The sequence below is a fragment of the Bubalus bubalis genome, chromosome 14 (genome assembly GCF_019923935.1).
Source record: "Bubalus bubalis isolate 160015118507 breed Murrah chromosome 14, NDDB_SH_1, whole genome shotgun sequence".
NCBI lineage: Eukaryota > Metazoa > Chordata > Mammalia > Artiodactyla > Bovidae > Bubalus > Bubalus bubalis.
Window position 1 is genome coordinate 59,463,587 of NC_059170.1, and position 19,177 is coordinate 59,482,763.

Below are 19,177 nucleotides of genomic sequence, written 5' to 3' on the forward strand. Positions count from 1 at the left end.
TGTGTCCAACTCTTTGCAACCCCATGGACTGCCAGGCCCCTCTACTACTGTTTATTGAGACATGAGTTTTGTTTAAAGTAAAAAGCATAATTGTTTACTCCCCCACATCTGTACTTTTCAACAACATGGCAAAGGCAGTGAAATGACAGCTAAGAATTTCCTGACTGTTCTTCTACTTCTTTCATCCTCTTACATATTCAGTATAGCTCAAATTTCATTGCAAGAAATAAAAAGTGTGAATTTCCTGTTTGTCATTAGAACTGAACGCCTTCCTTGAGTTTATTTTACAAATTGGCTGCACAGGTGTTCTGTGACACACCGGTATAAATTCCCTCCACAATTACCTAATTTGCACACCACTTTGTTGTACCTTGATAAGCTAAGAAATACAACCACACAGACCATTGCTAATTATTCAAGAGAATTTCTAATCTAAGTGGAACATACATTTGAGGGCTTCCCTGGTAGCTCAGTCGGGAAAGAATCTGCCTACAATGCGGGAGACTTGAGTTCAATCCCTGGGTCCACAAAACCCCCTGGAGAAGGGAACATTCATTTAAACTCAGTCATTACTTCAAGCAAACATCATTGAGGCTGCCTCTCTACATATTGCCAATCCACTAGACATCAACACTCACTAAAATCAGCCCAATTCAAAGTATAAAAGGCTGAGACAGGGTGGGGCAGGAAGTGAGAGAAAGGGGAGAAGGTTCTTCTACTTTAACTTCTTTAAAATATAAAATGCACATTTACCACTGGGGAGTTTTTTCAAATTGTCATTGTCTATTCAAAAGCAAACTTATGGTTACCAAAAGGAAAAGGTAGGCGAGGGATAAATTGGGAGTTTGGAATTAACATATACATACTGCTGTATGTAAGACAGACTTCCCTGGTAGTTCAGCTGGTGAAGAATCCACATGCAATGCACAAAACCCTGGTTTCATTCCTGGGTCAAGAAGAATCCCTGGAGAAGGGATAGGCTACCCACTCCAGTGTTCTTGGGCTTCCCTGGTGGCTCAGACAGTAAAGACAACCCGCAATGCGGGAGACCTGGGTTTGATCCCTGGGTTGGGAAGATCCCCTGGAGTAGGGCATGGCAACCCACTCCAGTACTCTTGGCTGGAGAATCCCATGAACAGAGGACCCTGGTGGGCTATACAGTCCACAGGGTTGCAAAGAATCGGACACGACTGAGCAACTAAGCACAGCACAGCATATAGAAGAGAGACAATTAACAAGGACCTACTGTATAGCATAGGGAACTCTACTCAATACTCCATAATAAACTAAATGGGAAAAGAATCTGAAAAAGAATGGATATATGTATAAACTGAAACATTTTACCATACACCTGAAACTAACACAACACTATGCTGCTGCTGCTGCTGCTGCTGCTGCTGCTGCTAACTCACTTTAGTCGTGTCCGACTCTGTGCGACCCCAGAGACGGCAGCCCACCAGGCTCCCCCGTCCCTGGGATTCTCCAGGCAAGAACACTGGAGTGGGTTGCCATTTCCTTCTCCAGTGCATGAAAGTGAAAAGTGAAAGTGAAGTCGCTCTAAATCAACTATAAATCAACTATAATATAAAATAGAAATTAAATTTTAAAAATTGCCCTTATATGACCTAAAAATTGTCATTCTATTGTCTTTTGTCAAAAACTGTCTAAATTCTATTTGTCAACACACTAATTCAAGGTGCCTACTCAATCTGTTCAACCATTCTAACCAACATGAGGGGAAAAAATTTTACCTTCAAGGAAAGGGAAGGCCAGGAAATTAAAGACTAACTTATTTACATAATGCAGACATAATATACATTTATTAAAGAAGTATTAAAGAGAGGACTTCCCTGATAGCTCAGTTGGTAAAGAATCTGCCTGCAATTCAGGAGACCTGGGTTCAATCCCTGGGTTGGGAAGATCCCCTAGAGAAGGGAAAGGCTACTCAGTCCAGTATTCTGGTCTGGAGAACTCCATGGGCTATAGTTCATGTGGTCACAAAGAGTCAGACACAACTGAGTGACTTTCACTTTCATTAAAGAGAGGAAATTTTTTTTAAAATTCATATTTGTACTAGACCTATGTGTACCATGATTTGGAGTCTTCAATGAAGACCTGATATTTTAATTACTTTATCATTAGCATATCTTGGTGGACTAAATAAAAAAATGCACAGCATGGGGACCTCCCTGGTAGTCCAGCAGATAAGAATCTACCTACCAATGCAGCGGACACAGGATTGATCCCTGGTCTGGGAAGTCCAGCAGTGGCCACAGGACTGGAAAAGGTCAGTTTTCATTCCAATTCCTAAGAAAGCAATGCCAAAGAATGCTCAAACTACCACACAATTGCACTCATCTCACATGCCAGTAAAGTAATGCTCAAAATTCTCCAAGCCGGGATTCAGCAATATGTGAACCATGAACTTCCAGATGTTAAAGCTGGTTTTAGAAAAGGCAGAGGAACCAGAGATCAAATTGCCAACATCCACTGGATCATCAAAAAAGCAAGAGAGTTCCAGAAAAACATCTATTTCTGCTTTATTGACTATGCCAAAGCCTTTGACTGTGTGGATCACAATAAACTGTGGAAAATTCTGAAAGACATGGGAATACCAGACCACCTGACCTGCCTCTTGAGAAATCTGTATGCAGGTCAGGAAGCAACAGTTAGAACTAGACATGAAACAAAAGACTGGTCCCAAATAAGAAAAGGAGTACATCAAGGCTGTATATTGTCAACCTGCTTATTTAACTTATATGCAGAGTACATCATGAGAAACACTGGGCTGGATGAAGCACAAGCTGGAATCAAGATTGCTGGGAGAGGTATCAATAACCTCAGATAGGTAGATGACACCACTCTTATGGCAGAAAGTGAAGAACTCAAGAGCCTCTTGATGAAAGTGAAAGAGGAGAGTGAAAAAGTTGGCTTAAAGCTCAAACATTCAGAAAACTAAGATCATGGCATCCGGTCCCATCACTTCATGGGAAATAGATGGGGAAACAGTGGAAACAGTGGCTGACTTTATTTTGGGGGGCTCCAAAATCACTGCAGATGGTGACTGCAACCACGAAATTAAAAGACATTTACTCCTTCGAAAGAAAGTTATGACCAACCTAGACAGCATATTCAAAAGCAGAGACATTACTTTGCCAACAAAGGTCCATCTAGTCAAGGCTACGGTTTTTCCAGTAGTCATGTATGGATGTGAGAGTTGGATTATAAAGAAAGTTGAGCTCCAAAGAATTGATGCTTTTGAACTGTGGTGTTGGAGAAGACTCTTGAGAGTCCCTTGGACTGGAAGGAGATCCAACCAGTCCAACCTAAAGGAGATCAGTCCTGAGTGTTCATTGGAAGGACTGATGTTGAAGCTGAAACTGCAATACTTTGGCTACCTGATGCGAAGAGCTGACTCATTTGAAAAGACCCTGATGCTGGGAGGGATTGGGGGCAGGTGGAGAAGGGGACAACAGATGATGAGATGGTTGGATGCCATCACCGACTCAATGGACATAAGTTTGGGTGGACTCCGGGAGTTGGTGATGGATAGGGAGGCCTGGCGTGCTATAGTCCATGGGAGTCGCAAAGAGTCAGACACGACTGAGCGACTAAACTGAACTCTGAAGACCCCACATGCTGCGGGGCAACTAACTGTGCGCAGCAGCTACTAAAGCCTGCACTCCCTACAGCCCACGCTCCGAAAGGAGAGAAGCTACTGCAATGAGAAGCCAGAGCACCATAACTAGAGAGTAGCTCCCACTTGCCACAACTGGAGAAAGCCCACATGCAGCAATGAAGACCCAATGCAGCCAAAACTAAATAAATAATAAATTTTAAAAGTGCATAGCACGGTAACTAGACTTACTGTGGTGATCATTTTGAAAGGTATAGAAATATTAAATCACTATGTTGTGCACCAGTAACCAATATAGCATTACAGGTCAATTGTATTTCAGAAACAAATTCACAGAAAAAGTGAACAGATTTGTGATTACCAGAGGTCAGGGGTGCATGGGGGGAGGAATTGGATGAAGGCAAAGGGTACAAACTTCCAGTTATAACTGAGTACTACAGTCGCCAAGTTGTGTCCAACTCTTTGCCACCCCTGGACTCTAGCCTACCAGGCTCCCCTGTCCATTTTTCAGGCAAGAATACTGGAGTGGGTTGCCATGCCCTCCTCCAGGGGATCTTCCTGACCCAGGGATCAAACCCACGTCTCCTGCATTAGCAGGCAGATTTTTTACTATTGAGTCACCTGGGAAGCCCCAGGATGTACAGTATAGCATGATAAATATAATTAGCATTATTATATATTACATACAAAAGATGCTAAAAGAATATATCCTAAGAGTTCTCATTTCAGTGGAAAAAAAGCTATTTTTTTTCTATTTCTTTAATTCTGTATCTATCAGATGATGGGTGTTCACTAAACTTGCTATGGTAATCATTTCATGATGTATGTACGTCAAATCATTATGTTGTACACCTTAAACGTATACCATGCCGTATATCAATTATAATTCAATAAAACTGGAAGAAGAAAAAAGAATCACAATAATTAAAAAGATCTATTTAAAAAGTTAAAACATTGATATATAAAGAAAAAAACACCATTAGGAAACATAAACACTATCAATACAATTTCACAGCAAAAGGAAGACAATGGCAGGTACATGCTATGAAGGATGGCACATAGCAAAGAGGGAGCAAAATATTAACCAGGCAATGATATCAACTCCAATTTTGAGGCTTTGGATAACTAATACATGTTGTTTTATTTTGTTTTGATTTAATTTGCCACTGCACACATTCACAAGTCCCTTAATCAAACAAATTCAGCATTTCCAGGACACCATCAAAAAATGTAAAAAGAAGACAAAAGCAAAAAAAGCTCTCTGGTGGACTAAAAACTAAACTTAAGCACGTTACTCATAGCAGAGCATCTTGGTGCTAAATGAAAAACTCATTTCGTATTATCTTAGAATCAATCCTGACAAACATGCTTGATGGTGTCTCTAATTCAATATGGGAAATTATAATGAAGAATTAGGGCTAGAGAGACAGTAGTGAGAGGAACAATCAGAAAGTGAGGGAGGAGACAGGAAAATACAAAACATGAAAAAAAAAAAAAGTCCCAGCACTCTGAGATCTTTTAAAGTACAAAGGGACTATCACACATTAGTAATCCACCAAGGTTTCAAGGTCAGAGACCCTTGCCATCAGGAGACTCCCTTCCCCCAAGTCATTAAGGGAAGATGAAACTGTACTGTTATTCTACAAAGGCTAAGAAGTGTACCATAGGTTACCTCTTTAAGAGTTTTATAAAAAGCAGTTGTTCTGAGGACTTCTTCCGGCAGTCCAGTGGTTAAGGCTGTGCTTCCACTGCAGGGGACTCTGTTTTGACCCCTGGTTGGGGAACTAAGACCCTGCATGCCACTAGGTATAGTAAAATTAAAAAAAAAAAAAAAAAAAGGCAGTTGTTCTATTTTATACTTTACACGTAACTGGACTATTCAATTATTTAGAAATTTCACTTATGAGAAACCAGGCTAGATAATGTTTTACTATGAGTAATCTGATGACAGTGAACTCTCTGAACTTGACTCACAGAATAATGGTCACTGACCTAATTTACGGCAGGAAGAAATACACTGATTTTTTTCCCCCTATAGATCTGTTTTGATCTGATGCATGCTACTCACCCAGGCTCTACACCAATGGCATAAGTATGCAGCTAGGACTATTGAACACAACAATCCTAGAGAGCATGTTTGAAATCTGTTCCACCATTCCCACCTTCCAACTAGGTCATAGAAAGAAAACAGCAAAACTAGGAATTGCTATAGACTAGACTTGGGATGGGCATTACCCCAAAGCAAGTCAGAGCAACTCCCTTTGGACATGGTAACACCTTTAAAATCACTTTTAGTGAAGTTCTCCTTTTAAATAATCTTTCTGAGCTTGGTCTCAAGATGTTTGGAATATGACACAAAGAGAAAAATCAATAAATTCTAAATTTTGTTTTCACAAACCTATTTTTTCCATTATAGAATTCAATACTTTAATACCCTTTTTATAAAACTACTTCAGTTTAAGATGTTCAGAATTGTCAGTGATAATTCCCAGTAATTTTAGAGTCAAATCATTTTTATTTAATTTCACATCCACCAACTAAATTCCAAAACTCTATTTCCCTTCAATTTGTTCCTTCATTCAACAAATACTTACTGAACATTGACTCTGTTAGGTACTGGCTTGGAAGCCAGGGGACTAGAGAGAGAACCTGTGTCCATGGCATTGTGTACATTTGGGGAATGAAACTGAATTAAATGCCATCCAGTTTCTTGGTGACTCTTTGAGACAGTTATAGACACTCTGCTGCTGCTGCTAAGTCACTTCAGTCGTGTCTGACTCTGTGCGACCCCATAGACGGCAGCCCACCAGGCTTCCCAGTCCCTGGGATTCTCCAGGCGAGAACACTGGAGTGGGTTGCCATTTCCTTCTCCAATGCATGAAAGTGAAAAGTGAAAGTGAAGTCGCTCAGTTGTGTCCGACTCTTTGCGACCCCATGGACTGCAGCCTACCAGGCTCCTCTGTCCATGGGATTTTCCAGGCAAAAGTACTGGAGTGGGTTGCCATTGCCTTCTCCATATAGACACTCTAGGGACGTCAAAATAAATAAAGTCTGGATTTATAATTTCATGTGACAAATAAATTTGAACATGATACACATTTGAAGGATATACTCTTGAATTGAGAATGTTTTGAACTGTGGTGTTGGAGAAGACTTGAGAGTCCCTTGGAATGCAAGATCAAACAAGTCAATCCTACCAGAAATCAGTCCTGAATATTCATTGGAAGGACTGATGCTAAAGCTGAAGCTCCAACACTTTGGCCACCTGATGCAAAGAACTGACTCACTTGAAAAGACCTGGATGTTGGCAAAGATTGAAGGCAGGAGGAGAAGGGGAAAATAGAGAACAAGGTGGTTGGAGGGTATTACCAACTCAATGGACATGAGTTTGAGCAAGCTCCAGGAGATGGTGAAGGACAGGGAGGCCTGACGTGCTACAGTCCATGGAGTTGCAGAGTTGGACACGACTGAGCCACTGAAGAACAACTCTTCAATTATTCCACTACATTTTCCTACATATGAAATTATCCAGTGTCCAAAGGTCTAAAATCTATTTTTATTCTCGATGCTTTTCCTTCATATGAGCTCACTAAACACCAAGCTAAAATTTTAAGTTTCTCATCTCTTTCTCATCTCTTCAGGAGAAGAAAAAAACATGAAGTAGTGAGATTATCTCAAGATCCTTTTTCAGTACAAAAATTATGAAGAAAAGATTGCAACCAAAGACTATATTTACCCAAGCTGAAACTAACCAATTCTGATGTTCAAAGGCTCCTAAGGCATTTCCTCTTCTCTATAAAATGTGGTTTCTGGGTAAAGGCTCTGTGCCTCATGAATACGTTACTATATAAAGCATATGGACTACAAGTTTAGAAAAACGTAATTGAAGAATCACATTCGAACGCCCTTGTGCCACTTATCAATAGTGGTTTACTTCTCAGTCCAATTAAATATGCTAACATGAGTCTATTTTATCTCAGAGAAAAAAATGTGAGTGGAAAATGAATAAAAGGGACTTCCCTGGTGGTCCAGTGGTTAAGAATCTGCCTTGTAATGCAGGAGACACAGGTTCAACCCCTGGTCTGAGAAGATCCCATATGCCTCAGAGCAACTAAGCCCATGCACCACAAGTCCTGAGCCTTCACCCTAGAGTCTATGGCTCTCCAACAAGCCACCGCAATGAGAAGCCCATGCACCACAACAAAGACCTAACGCAGCCAAAAATAAATACATTTTTTTTAAAGAAGAAAATGAACCAGAGGATCAAATTTTAGATTCTCATCAAAATCTTGACATACTATGCCATTTTTAAACGAGACAGTAAGACAAAAATCACACTAATAGTTATTTGTATCATAATTTTTATCTATGTACCACTTTAATACAATTTTCAAGGTAACAGTATGATTTTCAAACTACTTTACCTGAAAACACAATTAGATTTTTTATAGAATCTATACTCCCCCATCATATTTTACAGGGTAGTAATCTCTAAAGAAACTTTAGCTCACAGCATCAATGGAACACATCATTCCTTCATATACAGTTTTGAGGCCCTTAGCTGCTATCTGAGTAACTGAAGAAATGAACTGTTTAATAAATGTTTGCTAAAAGGAAAGTCAACCACATTTCCATCTCTTCCACTGCTCAAGTCCTTAGTGATCCAGGATTGTTAACTGCTAACATAGAAGTGGGATGGCAGGAAAGAATAAACATGAAGCATAAAGGAGTGACAAATACTACATTTCTTCCAAACAACAGCAACAAAAAAACATAGAAAAAGGATGCTGCTGCTGCTGTTAAGTCACTTCAGTCGTGTCGGACTCTGTGTGACCCCATAGACGGCAGCCCACCAGGCTCCCCTGTCCCTGGGATTCTTCAGGCAAGAACACTGGAGTGGGTTGCCATTTCCTTCTCCAAGATAAAGGATGAGAAAGACATAAACCTTTCAGACAAGACAACCAAAATAACCTGCTGCCGTGGAATACAATCTTAGAATCCATTTAATGAAAGGTATTATCCTCCTTGGGAATCTAAATCCAGGACTTGGGATCCCAATTTGAAAATGAAACAGAACAACACTGTGGAATGAAACTGTTTCCTCAAAACTGTAATGGGCTTACAGAAAGCCTTTTAGGATCTTATAATTAAGTCTATTCATTTCATGTGTAAACTTCAAGCACCCCAAACTTTATCCACCTCTAAATAAAGTGGAGAAAAGGGGGAAAAACACATTTAGCTGTGTAATTCAAACAAGGAATTTCTTTCTTCCCATGTCATGTAATTAGTGAAGCTATGAAGCAAAATTTAACAAAAAACCAGAGATTCATGGTTAGGTAACATTTTAGACCTTTGACAAATTGCCTTCCCTTGATAGCCAATGGCATCCTTCCATTGATCCTTGACCATCTTGCCATGGTTAAGCGATGAAGTCAAAGTCAATTGTCTATAACCATGACATCAACTGAAAAGTAAGAAATTCAAACTAGTTGGGTTGATCCTGCAATAAGCATGTCAGCATTATGTGTACTGACACACTTCTCAACTAAATCTGATAACACATCTTAAAATTAAGGGAGTCCCTTAATCTCAAGAGGCCAGACTGCATAAAAGGGCATTTCTTTGGTTACTCTAAAACATTTAAATCTGGGAATTCCCTGGCAGTCCAGTGCTTAGGACTCTGCTCCCAATGCAGGGCACATGGATTTGATCCATGGTCAGGGAACTAAGACCCTGCATGCCGCCTGGTGCAGCCAAATAAAAAAATGAAAGTTACTTCAGGCAAAAAGACACCGTAAAAGTAAAATTATGCATTTTATTCACTCATTCCATCAGCTGAGAATTGCTCTATTGTACAAATACAGTATTGTACAAAAAAATCACAAAATGTTACAAAATAAAAAAGTACAAACTGCATTACTTAATAAATACCACTAAAAGTAGTTAAAGTGGAAATGAGATAGATTTTAGGTTTAAAACATTGTTTGACCCAGCAAACCATACAAGCTCTGTATAGACATTTGTACTGTACATAATGCAGGGCAATCCTATTTTGCCTTGTGAAAGAATTTAAAAGGAATAGACTATTAAGACAGTATTCTCCTGCTATAAAATAATTGCCAGGGTTGATTGGAGGCATTTATGCCATTAATTTTCAAATCTCTCAGTTGAATCCAAGAAACTATATATGAAGCAGGAGGCTTATCTTGTCACAAAGTTTTCTATCATGTTAAAAAATTCTTTTCAACAAAAAGACAAATATAAATAAGAACAACTGAGAGCACCAGACAATCTAAACATCAACCGGAGTACAGAATAATCACTCTGCCATCAGCAAATATCAGACTTTCATTCAAGTAATAGCTGGTACTATTCTTTAAAAAAAAAAAAAAAATCTTCCCACAACCTCCCCTTAGGTATTTTCTCTTTAAAAGGTTGACCATTTCTAGAAAAATAATGATTTTCCAAACAACTAATCTGTCATCAAAACGGAATGGGCCAATTATCTGGTAACATGAAAGCATCAATAGCCATTTGAAATAATTATCTAAGAACTCTAAAATTCAAATCCAACAACATAAAATACTAAATCACAAACTCTGCTCAAAATAATAAACTTCATATAAAGCACTTCTCTGGATTTATGCCGGAAAGCTGTTTGCCAAAATGGAACACATCCTAGATGAAGGTACACCGATTGTTAAAAATGTTGTGCAAAAATACGTTTTTATAGAAAATAGATTACCAGGAATGAACAAATTTACACTGAGAAATATCAGCTTGCAAATTAAGTAGTGCCAACTTTATACAGCAAATCATAAATAGCAGTAGGATCACCCAAAGCTACTATGAAACATCATTTAGGTGCCCAGCAACCTTCAGCTCTGAGGAGAAAACATTCAAAAAAATGATTAAGGCATTACACCTACAGTAAATCTACTAGAAAGTTTAAAAGTGCAATTACCCTGATTAAAGTTCATTTAACTCTCCAAACACAAATTAGGTATGCAATTTTCCCAAGGCGAGGGTCTCAGACACTTCAAGAGCATGCATTTTGCTCAATATACATTTTGGACAGGGATATGGCCATAGATTTGGCGAGTTCTTCATCGCGTTTTCTCTGCACTTGAGTCTGCCTGCACCAAGTGTCATACTCCGGGTTCGGATACGAGTGATCAAACACCGCGTCATAATGTCCGTTACTGAGCCAACTGAGCCAAATGCTAGGCCTTAGGGAATCCTCCGGGCCCAAATAGTGAATCATGGTAGACACCGTGGGGCTCTCCAGCCTCCCTCCAGTAGTCAGATGGATATTCACATTCAGCATCTGCCCCATGGCCAGCAGTTCAGGGTACCCGGCCCACGCCCCGTCCTGGGCAGCAGCGATGATAAACTCCCCCACGTCGCCCTCAATCAAGGGGCTAAAGTGGTCGAGGTGGTCGGCGATGTAGTGCACCGTCTGTTCCCGTAGCTCCCGGTGCAGGCTCTGGTCCCCGTACACCGCCTTGCTGACCGCCCGGTAGAGGCAGTTGCCGTCGGGAATGATGTGAAATCTGTACTTGTTCCTCTGCCGCAGGTACTTGTCCTGCCTCTCCACCTCCGCCAGGTACAGGGCCAGCTTCTCGTCCCTAGGATCCGACCTGGACACGACCACCGCCTCGGTCGCGCCGCCCGGGGCCGCCTCGCCGCTGCGGGCCGGGGCCGCCTCGGCCTCAGGGTCGGGCCGCCCCGGCTCTTCGGCGCCGGGAGCGTCGCGGCGGTCGCCAGCTCTGTCCCAGCCGCGGAGGTTCCTCTCTGCCGGGCGCTCCTCGGCCCACGGGCCGGGGCCGGGCTCCGGGCTCCCCGGGGGCGGCGCGGGGCCGCGGTGCTTGGCGGCGGCCAGGGCCTGGCGGTGCTCGCTCAGTCGGAAGTTTCTGTCGGGCCCCTCGCGGGTCGCGTCCAGACCGACAGGCTCCGGGCCGTCGGGCCTCAGCAGCTCCTCCAGAAGCCAGGCCGAGGAGCCCCGCCGCGGGGGGATCGGAGCGCCTGCTGCCGGGGCCAGCAGGAGGCAGCGGCCGCGTGGGGCGGCGGGCGCCGCGGCGCCGGGCTCGGGGCCGCGCAGCAGGAGCCGGTCGGCGCCCAGGGCCCGCACGGTGATCTGTGCCGTGGACGTGTAGTGCGGTGGCAGCGGCGGCTTGCAGGACCCGCCGGGCGGCCCGGCGGCGGCGGCGGCTGAGGCGGGGGCGGCGGCCCCGGACACCATCTCGAAGCAGGAGGAGAAGGCGGGCATCTTGGCGGCGGGAGCGGCGGCGGCTTCGCGGGGCTCGGCGGCCGCGGCCGGCTGGCACTCACCGGTATCGGGCTCCGGGGCGCCACCGGCGGGTCCCGGGGGCTGCAGAGAGACCTTGAACGAGGCAGCGGTGGCGGCGGCGGGCGGAGCGGCGGTTGCGGCCGTGGGACCCGGGCCCCCGGCTGGGTAGTGGGTGCAGACGCTGCTGTAGAGCTGCATGTCCCTGCCCGCCGCTCGGCCCCTTATAGGCGCGCCGAGCCCCGGTGAGGGGACACACCCTCCGGGCCCGGGGAAGGGGGCCGGCCGAGCGCGGTGACCCAGTGCCCTGAGAATAGAAATGACCGAAGGGCCGCCGGCGCGTCAGGAGCTGCAAATAGCGCCCGGGTCCCCGCCAAATTCCTGCTGCGCCACAGCGCGCGGTGGGGGCGGGGAGGGGACGCGCGCTCGACCCCTGCCGGCGCTAGCGGCCCGCAGACCCGGGACGCGTGCGCCCGCCGCCACTGCTCCGGCCCGCGGCGGCCGCTGAGGACTCTCGGAGGTAGCCGCCCGCCCTGCTGGAGCGCGTCCCGCCGGCTAGCAGCACTGCAGGGCGCGCGGACGAGCCAGGAGGCGGGGCCGCGGTTGTTTACCTCAGGCAGCGCTGCCGCGTCACGTGCCTTCATTGGAATGTGCGGCTCGTCGCGGCGTCCCATTCAACCTCCGGGGCTCGCCCCACCCCCTCCGTCTCGCCCCGCCCCGTTCGGTGACGTAATGGGCGTGGCCCGCAGCGCGGGCGACGGGCGCGCGGGCGGGAGAGCGCGGAGGCGCGGAGGCCTGTGCAGCTGTACCCGCTGCCCCACCTCAGTGTTAGTTTCTAGGCGCCGCGGTTTTCTGCGCTTCAGCAGTGGATCTTGGCGGGTTCGGGGCAGCTTGGGGCGGACAAGAATGCTGAAAGTGCGTTTCAAAAGAAGCTTCCGAGTTCTGCGCGGAGACAGCTGCCCTAAAACCTGCATGGCCTCTGCATGGTCGTTGCCCCACTGCCATCTTTTTCACTCATCCCTGAGATGATATTGTTAACGTAGTTGTGTGACGCCTCCCTTTCTCCCCAGCACCTTGCCGCCCTGCTAAACCGAAACCAACTTTTCTGCAGTCCTAACCCGTGTTGATAAGCAAATACAAGTCTTGGGTGAAATACCAAATGTCTAGCCGGGCCTCTTGAAAATAGGTGCAGCTGTTCACCGTAGGTCAGCGGTAGAGGGTCATGATGCATTGCAAGAATGTTGAAATTGAATAGAATGTTGAACATAGTTCTACCCTATTGTGTTAGATGTCCCTGTTTGTAAAGGAAAGCTATAATACTCATGATCAACTTGCATACTGACTGTATAGCAGTGGGCAGCTCTTGCTATATTCTCAGCTTTGATCACATGCTAAACTGACAGACCCTAAGTGTTCAGAGTGAACCTAAGAAGCTGTCTCACTGTTTCAGTGATGGGGAAATAGCTTATGTTATGGTGTAAGCCTCCCCACTCCACATACTCTTTAGTGAATCGTAGGTCCCGTGAATGAAAAGACTTACTTAGTCTTGATGGCTATTATAGTTACAAACCCAGCACAGAGCCTGGCACATCAGTTCAGTTCAGTCGCTCAGTCGTGTCCGACTCTTTGCGACCCCATGAATCGCAGCACGCCAGGCCTCTCTGTCCATCACAAACTCATGGCACATAGATGGAACTAATTAATATTTATTGAATGAGTTAATTAATGGAAGAGGAGTTCCCAAAACAGCCGGAAAGGCAGAATTACGATCCTGGTCTCCTGACCTCCAGCCAGAGCTTCAATTTGCCGTCGTGGGTGTGACTGACAGGATCCCAGCTGCCTTTGCCCAGGTCACTTGAACCTGTTAGGTAGGTCAACTGGAAAGAAAAACAACCGCATAAAAGTCTAACCGTCTTTTCAGCTTCTGGTGACACCCCATTGGAAGCTTGTAGACCCCACTGGCTAACTAGAAAAAGGAAGTTACTTAAGTTTCATCGCTGATTTGGGGATTATTTGTTATTCTACCTTTAGCCTTTGAGTAGCTGGCGTTCTGAAACAGAATACAAAACAATTAACAATAAAATAATCCCCCAAATCATATTTACTGAATAGCCAGTGTGCTAGCAGAGCTAGCAAACAGGAGCATGGAGAGAGATAAGGAAACTTTTATTTATTTATTTATTTTTTAATGTAAATCCTAAAGCAAGAATATGTTTTGAACAGACTGGAGTAAATACAGGGGGAGAAAATAAAGCTAGGTACTCAGACGACAGGCTAGGTCCGATGTACCAAATTAGGAATGTCAAAAAATAAAATTCAATTGAGTAAATTTGATGATCTGATTGATTTTATTAAGCGATTCAGACTTATTCCATCAAGCAATGTCCCATCCAGCAGCTAGAAGCGTACTTCCACCTGTTGCAGAAAGTGCAAAGTTGTTATTGTTGTTTTTAATAGGAAGAAGGGCGGAGTAAGGGAGTTCTTAGCAAAAAAAAGGATAATGAATTATTTTTAGGTCAGGGCTTTGGGGGTCAGGAGGGTCCTGTCATGGTTTTATCACACAGACTCCTGCTTCTTCCTCTGGGGAATGGAGATGACCTATATGACAGGTGACCTCATTGATATTAATCAGATCATTCCAAACCAGTTGATTATGATTACGTTTTTTAAAAATGTTCATAGCTACTTCCTTTATTTATAAAATTTATTTATTTTATACTGCAGTATGGCTGATTTACAATGTTGTGTTAATTTCAGGTGTAGAGTGAAGTGACTCAGTTATATATGAACTGAATTTTTTTCAGATTCTTTCCCCATATATGATTAAGATTACATTTCAGCAGAACATTGAAACTGCAATTAAGTCTTGGTTTGTTGTAGTGGGGCCCATTTGGGGCCTTTTTTTTTTTTTAAACAAGAGCAAATTATCAACAGAGATGTGAAGATTCAAACCGTCAATGTATGTGAAGCATCTTTTTTTGTTTTTTGTTTTTTAGCTTGTGTGGAGATGATAGACAATATAATGAAGTACTTACTAGGTGGATGTAAGCACCAGTGTAGACTAACTTGGCTGTGCATGCCTGCGTACAAAGTTGCTTCAGTAGTGTTCGACTCTTTGTGACCCTATGGACTATAGCCCACCAGGATCCTCTGTCCATGGGATTCTCCAGGCAAGAATAGTAGAGTGGGTTGCCATCTTCTCCTCTGGGATCTTCCCAACCTGGCAATTGAACCCACATCTGCCTGCATCTCCTGCATTGCAGGTGGATTCTTTACCCATTGAGCCACATGGGAAGCCCATGGTAGACTATACCACACTGCATATTCGTACAGTGAATATATGTCCACTCTGTGTCTAGGTCTGGAAAATCTTGCTGGAAGAGATGGTACTTCAGGAAACTCAAAGCAGGATGATTGCCAGCCTTGGAATGGGATTGTTTCTGCCCCTGGAGTGTAAGAAAAGGCAAGACCTTCCCTGTGACAGCAAAGAGATTAGGGTAGGAAAGTGTGTGTGTTTGGGGGGTGGGCAAATTCAGTTCCTTGATGTGCCATCTGAAAAGAATTCCTAATGATTGTCTTCTGGAAAAATCATCTGTCGAGGATATTTTGGTGCTGTGCAGAAGACTGGCTGAAGTATAAACCAAAATTGCATAGTTATTGAACAGGCTAGAAAAGCAGGAAATTTCAGCAACTGTCCTTCAAAAGTTAGCAACAAGAGAATCAATAGGTTAAAACAAAACCAAAAGGACAAGGCATTTAATCGATGAATATTTATTGAGCAACAGCTCTGCTCCCAGCATGGTGCCAATTACAGGGATTTCAGACACAGATTCTGTCCTGCGGCACAGGCCACAGAAACCTAACCCCCAAAGGCATCTTTCACAAATAGGACCCAATCTCAGCAAGTTTTTTGAAAATATATATCCCTAGATACCCCCATCTTGTAGCTGATTTCTTTAAAGACAAAAAATTCCCAACCTCTTCCCCTCCCACCAAATTAAAACTTTTAAACATGCAAACATTCATCCATTTATTCACTCATTAAATTATCATTTCTTTACAAACCTAATATGAAAAATGCACTTCAAAAAGAATAAAGTTGGAGGACTCATTCTTCCCAATTCCAAAACTTACCACAATGCTACAGTCATCAAAACCATGTGGTACAGGCATAAAGATAAACATACAGATGGGTGAACTAGAACTGACAGTGCAGAAATAAGGTCAGATGCGTGCATGTGCACGTAAAGTCGCTTCAGTCATGTCCGACTCTTTGTGACCCTATGGACTTTAGCTTGCCAGGTTCCTCTGTCCATTTGATTCTCTAGGCAAGATTACTGGAGTGGGTTGCCATTTCCTCCTCCAAGGGATCTACCCAACCCAGGGACTGAACCCACGTTTCTTACGTCTTCTTCATTGGCAGGCGGGTTTTTTTTTTTTACTAATAGTGCCACCTGCTGCTGTTACTGCTGCTAAGTCGCTTCAGTCATGTCCAACTCTGTGCGACCCCAGAGACGGCAGCCCACCAGGCTCCCCCGTCCCTGGGATTCTCCAGGCAAGAACACTGGAGTGGGTTGCCGTTTCCTTTTCCAGTGCATGAAAGTGAAAAGTGAAAGTGAAGTCGCTCAGTCGTGTCCGACTCTTCGTGACCCCATGGACTGCAGCCTACCAGGCTCCTCCATCCATGGGATTTTCCAGGCAAGAGTACTGGAGTGGGCTGCCATCACCTTCTCGGAATAGTGCCACCTGGGAAGCCATTAATAAGGCCATATGTATATGATCAATTGTCTTTGACTGGGTACCAAGACAATTCAGTAGGAGAAACAATAGCTTTTTCAACAAGTGGGGCTAGGACAACTGCTATCTACATACAAAAGAATGAAGTTGGACTCCTTAACATAAACAAAAGTTAACTTAAAGCAGGTCAAAAGTGGAAGCTACAACCATCAAATTCTCAGAAGAAATTTGAGGCAGAAATCTCAGTGACTGTGGATTAAGCAATGGTTTCTTAGTTGTGACACCTACAAAGACAAACAGCCAAAGAAGAAAATGGTAAGTTGAACTTCATCAAAACTAAAAACTATGTGCTTCAAAGGACACCATATGCTATGCTATGCTAAGTCACTTCAGTTGTGTCCGACTCTGTGCGACCCCATAGACGGCAGCCCACCAGGCTCCCCCATCCCTGGGATTCTCCAGGCAAGAACACTGGAGTGGGTTGCCGTTTCCTTTTCCAGTGCATGAAAGTGAAAAGTGAAAGTGAAGTCGCTCAGTCATGTCTGACTCTTAGCAACCCCATGGACTGCAGCTTACCAGGCTCCTCTGTCCATGGGATTTTCCAGGCAAGAGTACTGGAGTGGAGTGCCATTGCCTTCTCCAAAAGGACACCATAGAGAAAGTGAAAAGACAAGCTGAAGAATGGGGAACCATATTTACAAGTCATATATCTAATAGTAAGTGAAGTCGCTCAGTTGTGTCTGACTCTTTGCGACCCCATGGACTACCAGGCTCCTCTGTCCATGGGATTTTCCAGGCAATAGTACTGGAGTGGATTGCCATTTCCTTCACCAGCAGATCTTCCCGACCCAGGGATTGAACCTGGGTCTCCCGCATTGTAGACAGACGCTTTACCGTCTGAGCCACCAGGGAAGTCTTTATATCTGATAAGGGACTTTGAAATACATAACGAATGTATTTAAAAGTCTTATATAATTCAACAGTAGAAAGACAACCCAACTTTTAAATGGACACAGAATTTCTATAGCTATTTCTTTAAGTAAGATATACAAGCAGCCTATAATGTATGAAAATATACTCAATATCATTAGTCATCAAGAAAATGCAAATCAAAACCCATAGTGAAGTCTACCAAATACCCACTAAGACAGCTGTAATAAAAAAAAAAAAAAAGACAGACAATAGCAAGCACTGGTGAAAAATGTGGAGAAATTAGAATCCTATCCATTGCTTGTAGAACTTTTTTCCTTTTGGCGACACCACATGTGGGATCTTAATTCCCTGAACAGGTTATTAGACGTGTGCCCTCTGCATTAGAGGCAGGGAGTCTTAACCACTGGATCGCCAGGCAAGTCCTGCTTGTAGAATTTTAAACTATAACTTTGAAAACATTTTGAAAAGCAACTTGGCAATCCTCAGAAGGTTACACATAGAGTTACCATATGATCTGATAATTACACTGTTGGGTATATAACCACGGGAAATAAAAAATGTTATATCCACACAAAAACATATATGTCAATGTTCATAGTAACATCATTCATAATGGCTAAAAAGTGGAAACAACCCAGTTTCCATCAACTAATGAATAGGTATATCCACACAATGAAATACTATACAGCCATAAAAAGAATGAAGTACTGATCCATGCTGCAACATTGGTGAACCTTGAAAACATTATCATAAATGAAAGAAACCAGGCACGAAAGGCCACATATTGTGTAATTCCTTTTGTATGAAATACTCACAGAAGAACTATACAAAAAAGATCTTAATGACCTGGATAACCATGATGGTGTGATCCCTCACTTAGAGCCAGACATCCTGGAATGCGAAGTCAAGAGGGCCTTAGGAAGCATCACTATGAACAAAGCTAGTGGAGGTGATGGAATTCCAGCTGAGCTAATCCTAAAAGATGATGCTGTGCAAGTGCTGCACTCAATATTCCAACAAATTTGGAAAACTCAGCAGTGGCCACAAGACTGGAAAAGGTCAGTTTTCATTCCAATCCCAAAGAAAGGCAATGCCAAAGAATGTTCAAACTACTGCACAATTGCACTGATCTCACAAGCTAGTAAAGTATTGCGTGAAATTCTCCAAGCTAGACTTCAACAGCACATGACCTGAGAACTTTCAGATGTTCAAGCTGGATTTAGAAAAGGCAGAGGAACCAGAGGTCAAATTGCCAACATCCGTTGGATCATGGAAAAAGCAAGAAAATTCCAGAAAAACATCTGCTTCATTGACTGCACTAAAGCCTTTGACTGTGTGGATCACAACAAACTGTGGAAAATTCTTAGATGGGAATTCCAGACCACTTTACCTGCCTCCTGAGGAACCTGTATGCAGGTCAAGAAGGAACAGTTAGAACCAGACATGGAACAACGGACTGGTTTAAAACTGGGAGAGGAGTACGTCAAGGCTGTAATTTGTTACCCTGATTATTTAACTTACATGCAGAATACCTAATGCTAAATGCCAGTGTGGATGAAGCACGAACTAGAATCAAGATTTCT

At 43.6% G+C, this 19,177-nt stretch overlaps 1 protein-coding gene across 1 annotated transcript; it reads right to left on the reverse strand.

Annotated features, from left to right (window-relative positions):
• Positions 1 to 9,432: 9,432 nt before the first annotated feature.
• Positions 9,433 to 12,132, reverse strand: OTUD1 (OTU deubiquitinase 1). The gene has a single exon (XM_006080996.4). The coding sequence runs from the start codon at positions 12,123 to 12,125 to the stop codon at positions 10,677 to 10,679; it is 1,449 nt and encodes a 482-aa protein (XP_006081058.4). The 5' UTR covers positions 12,126 to 12,132; the 3' UTR covers positions 9,433 to 10,676.
• Between the last annotated feature and the right edge of the window lie 7,045 nt (positions 12,133 to 19,177).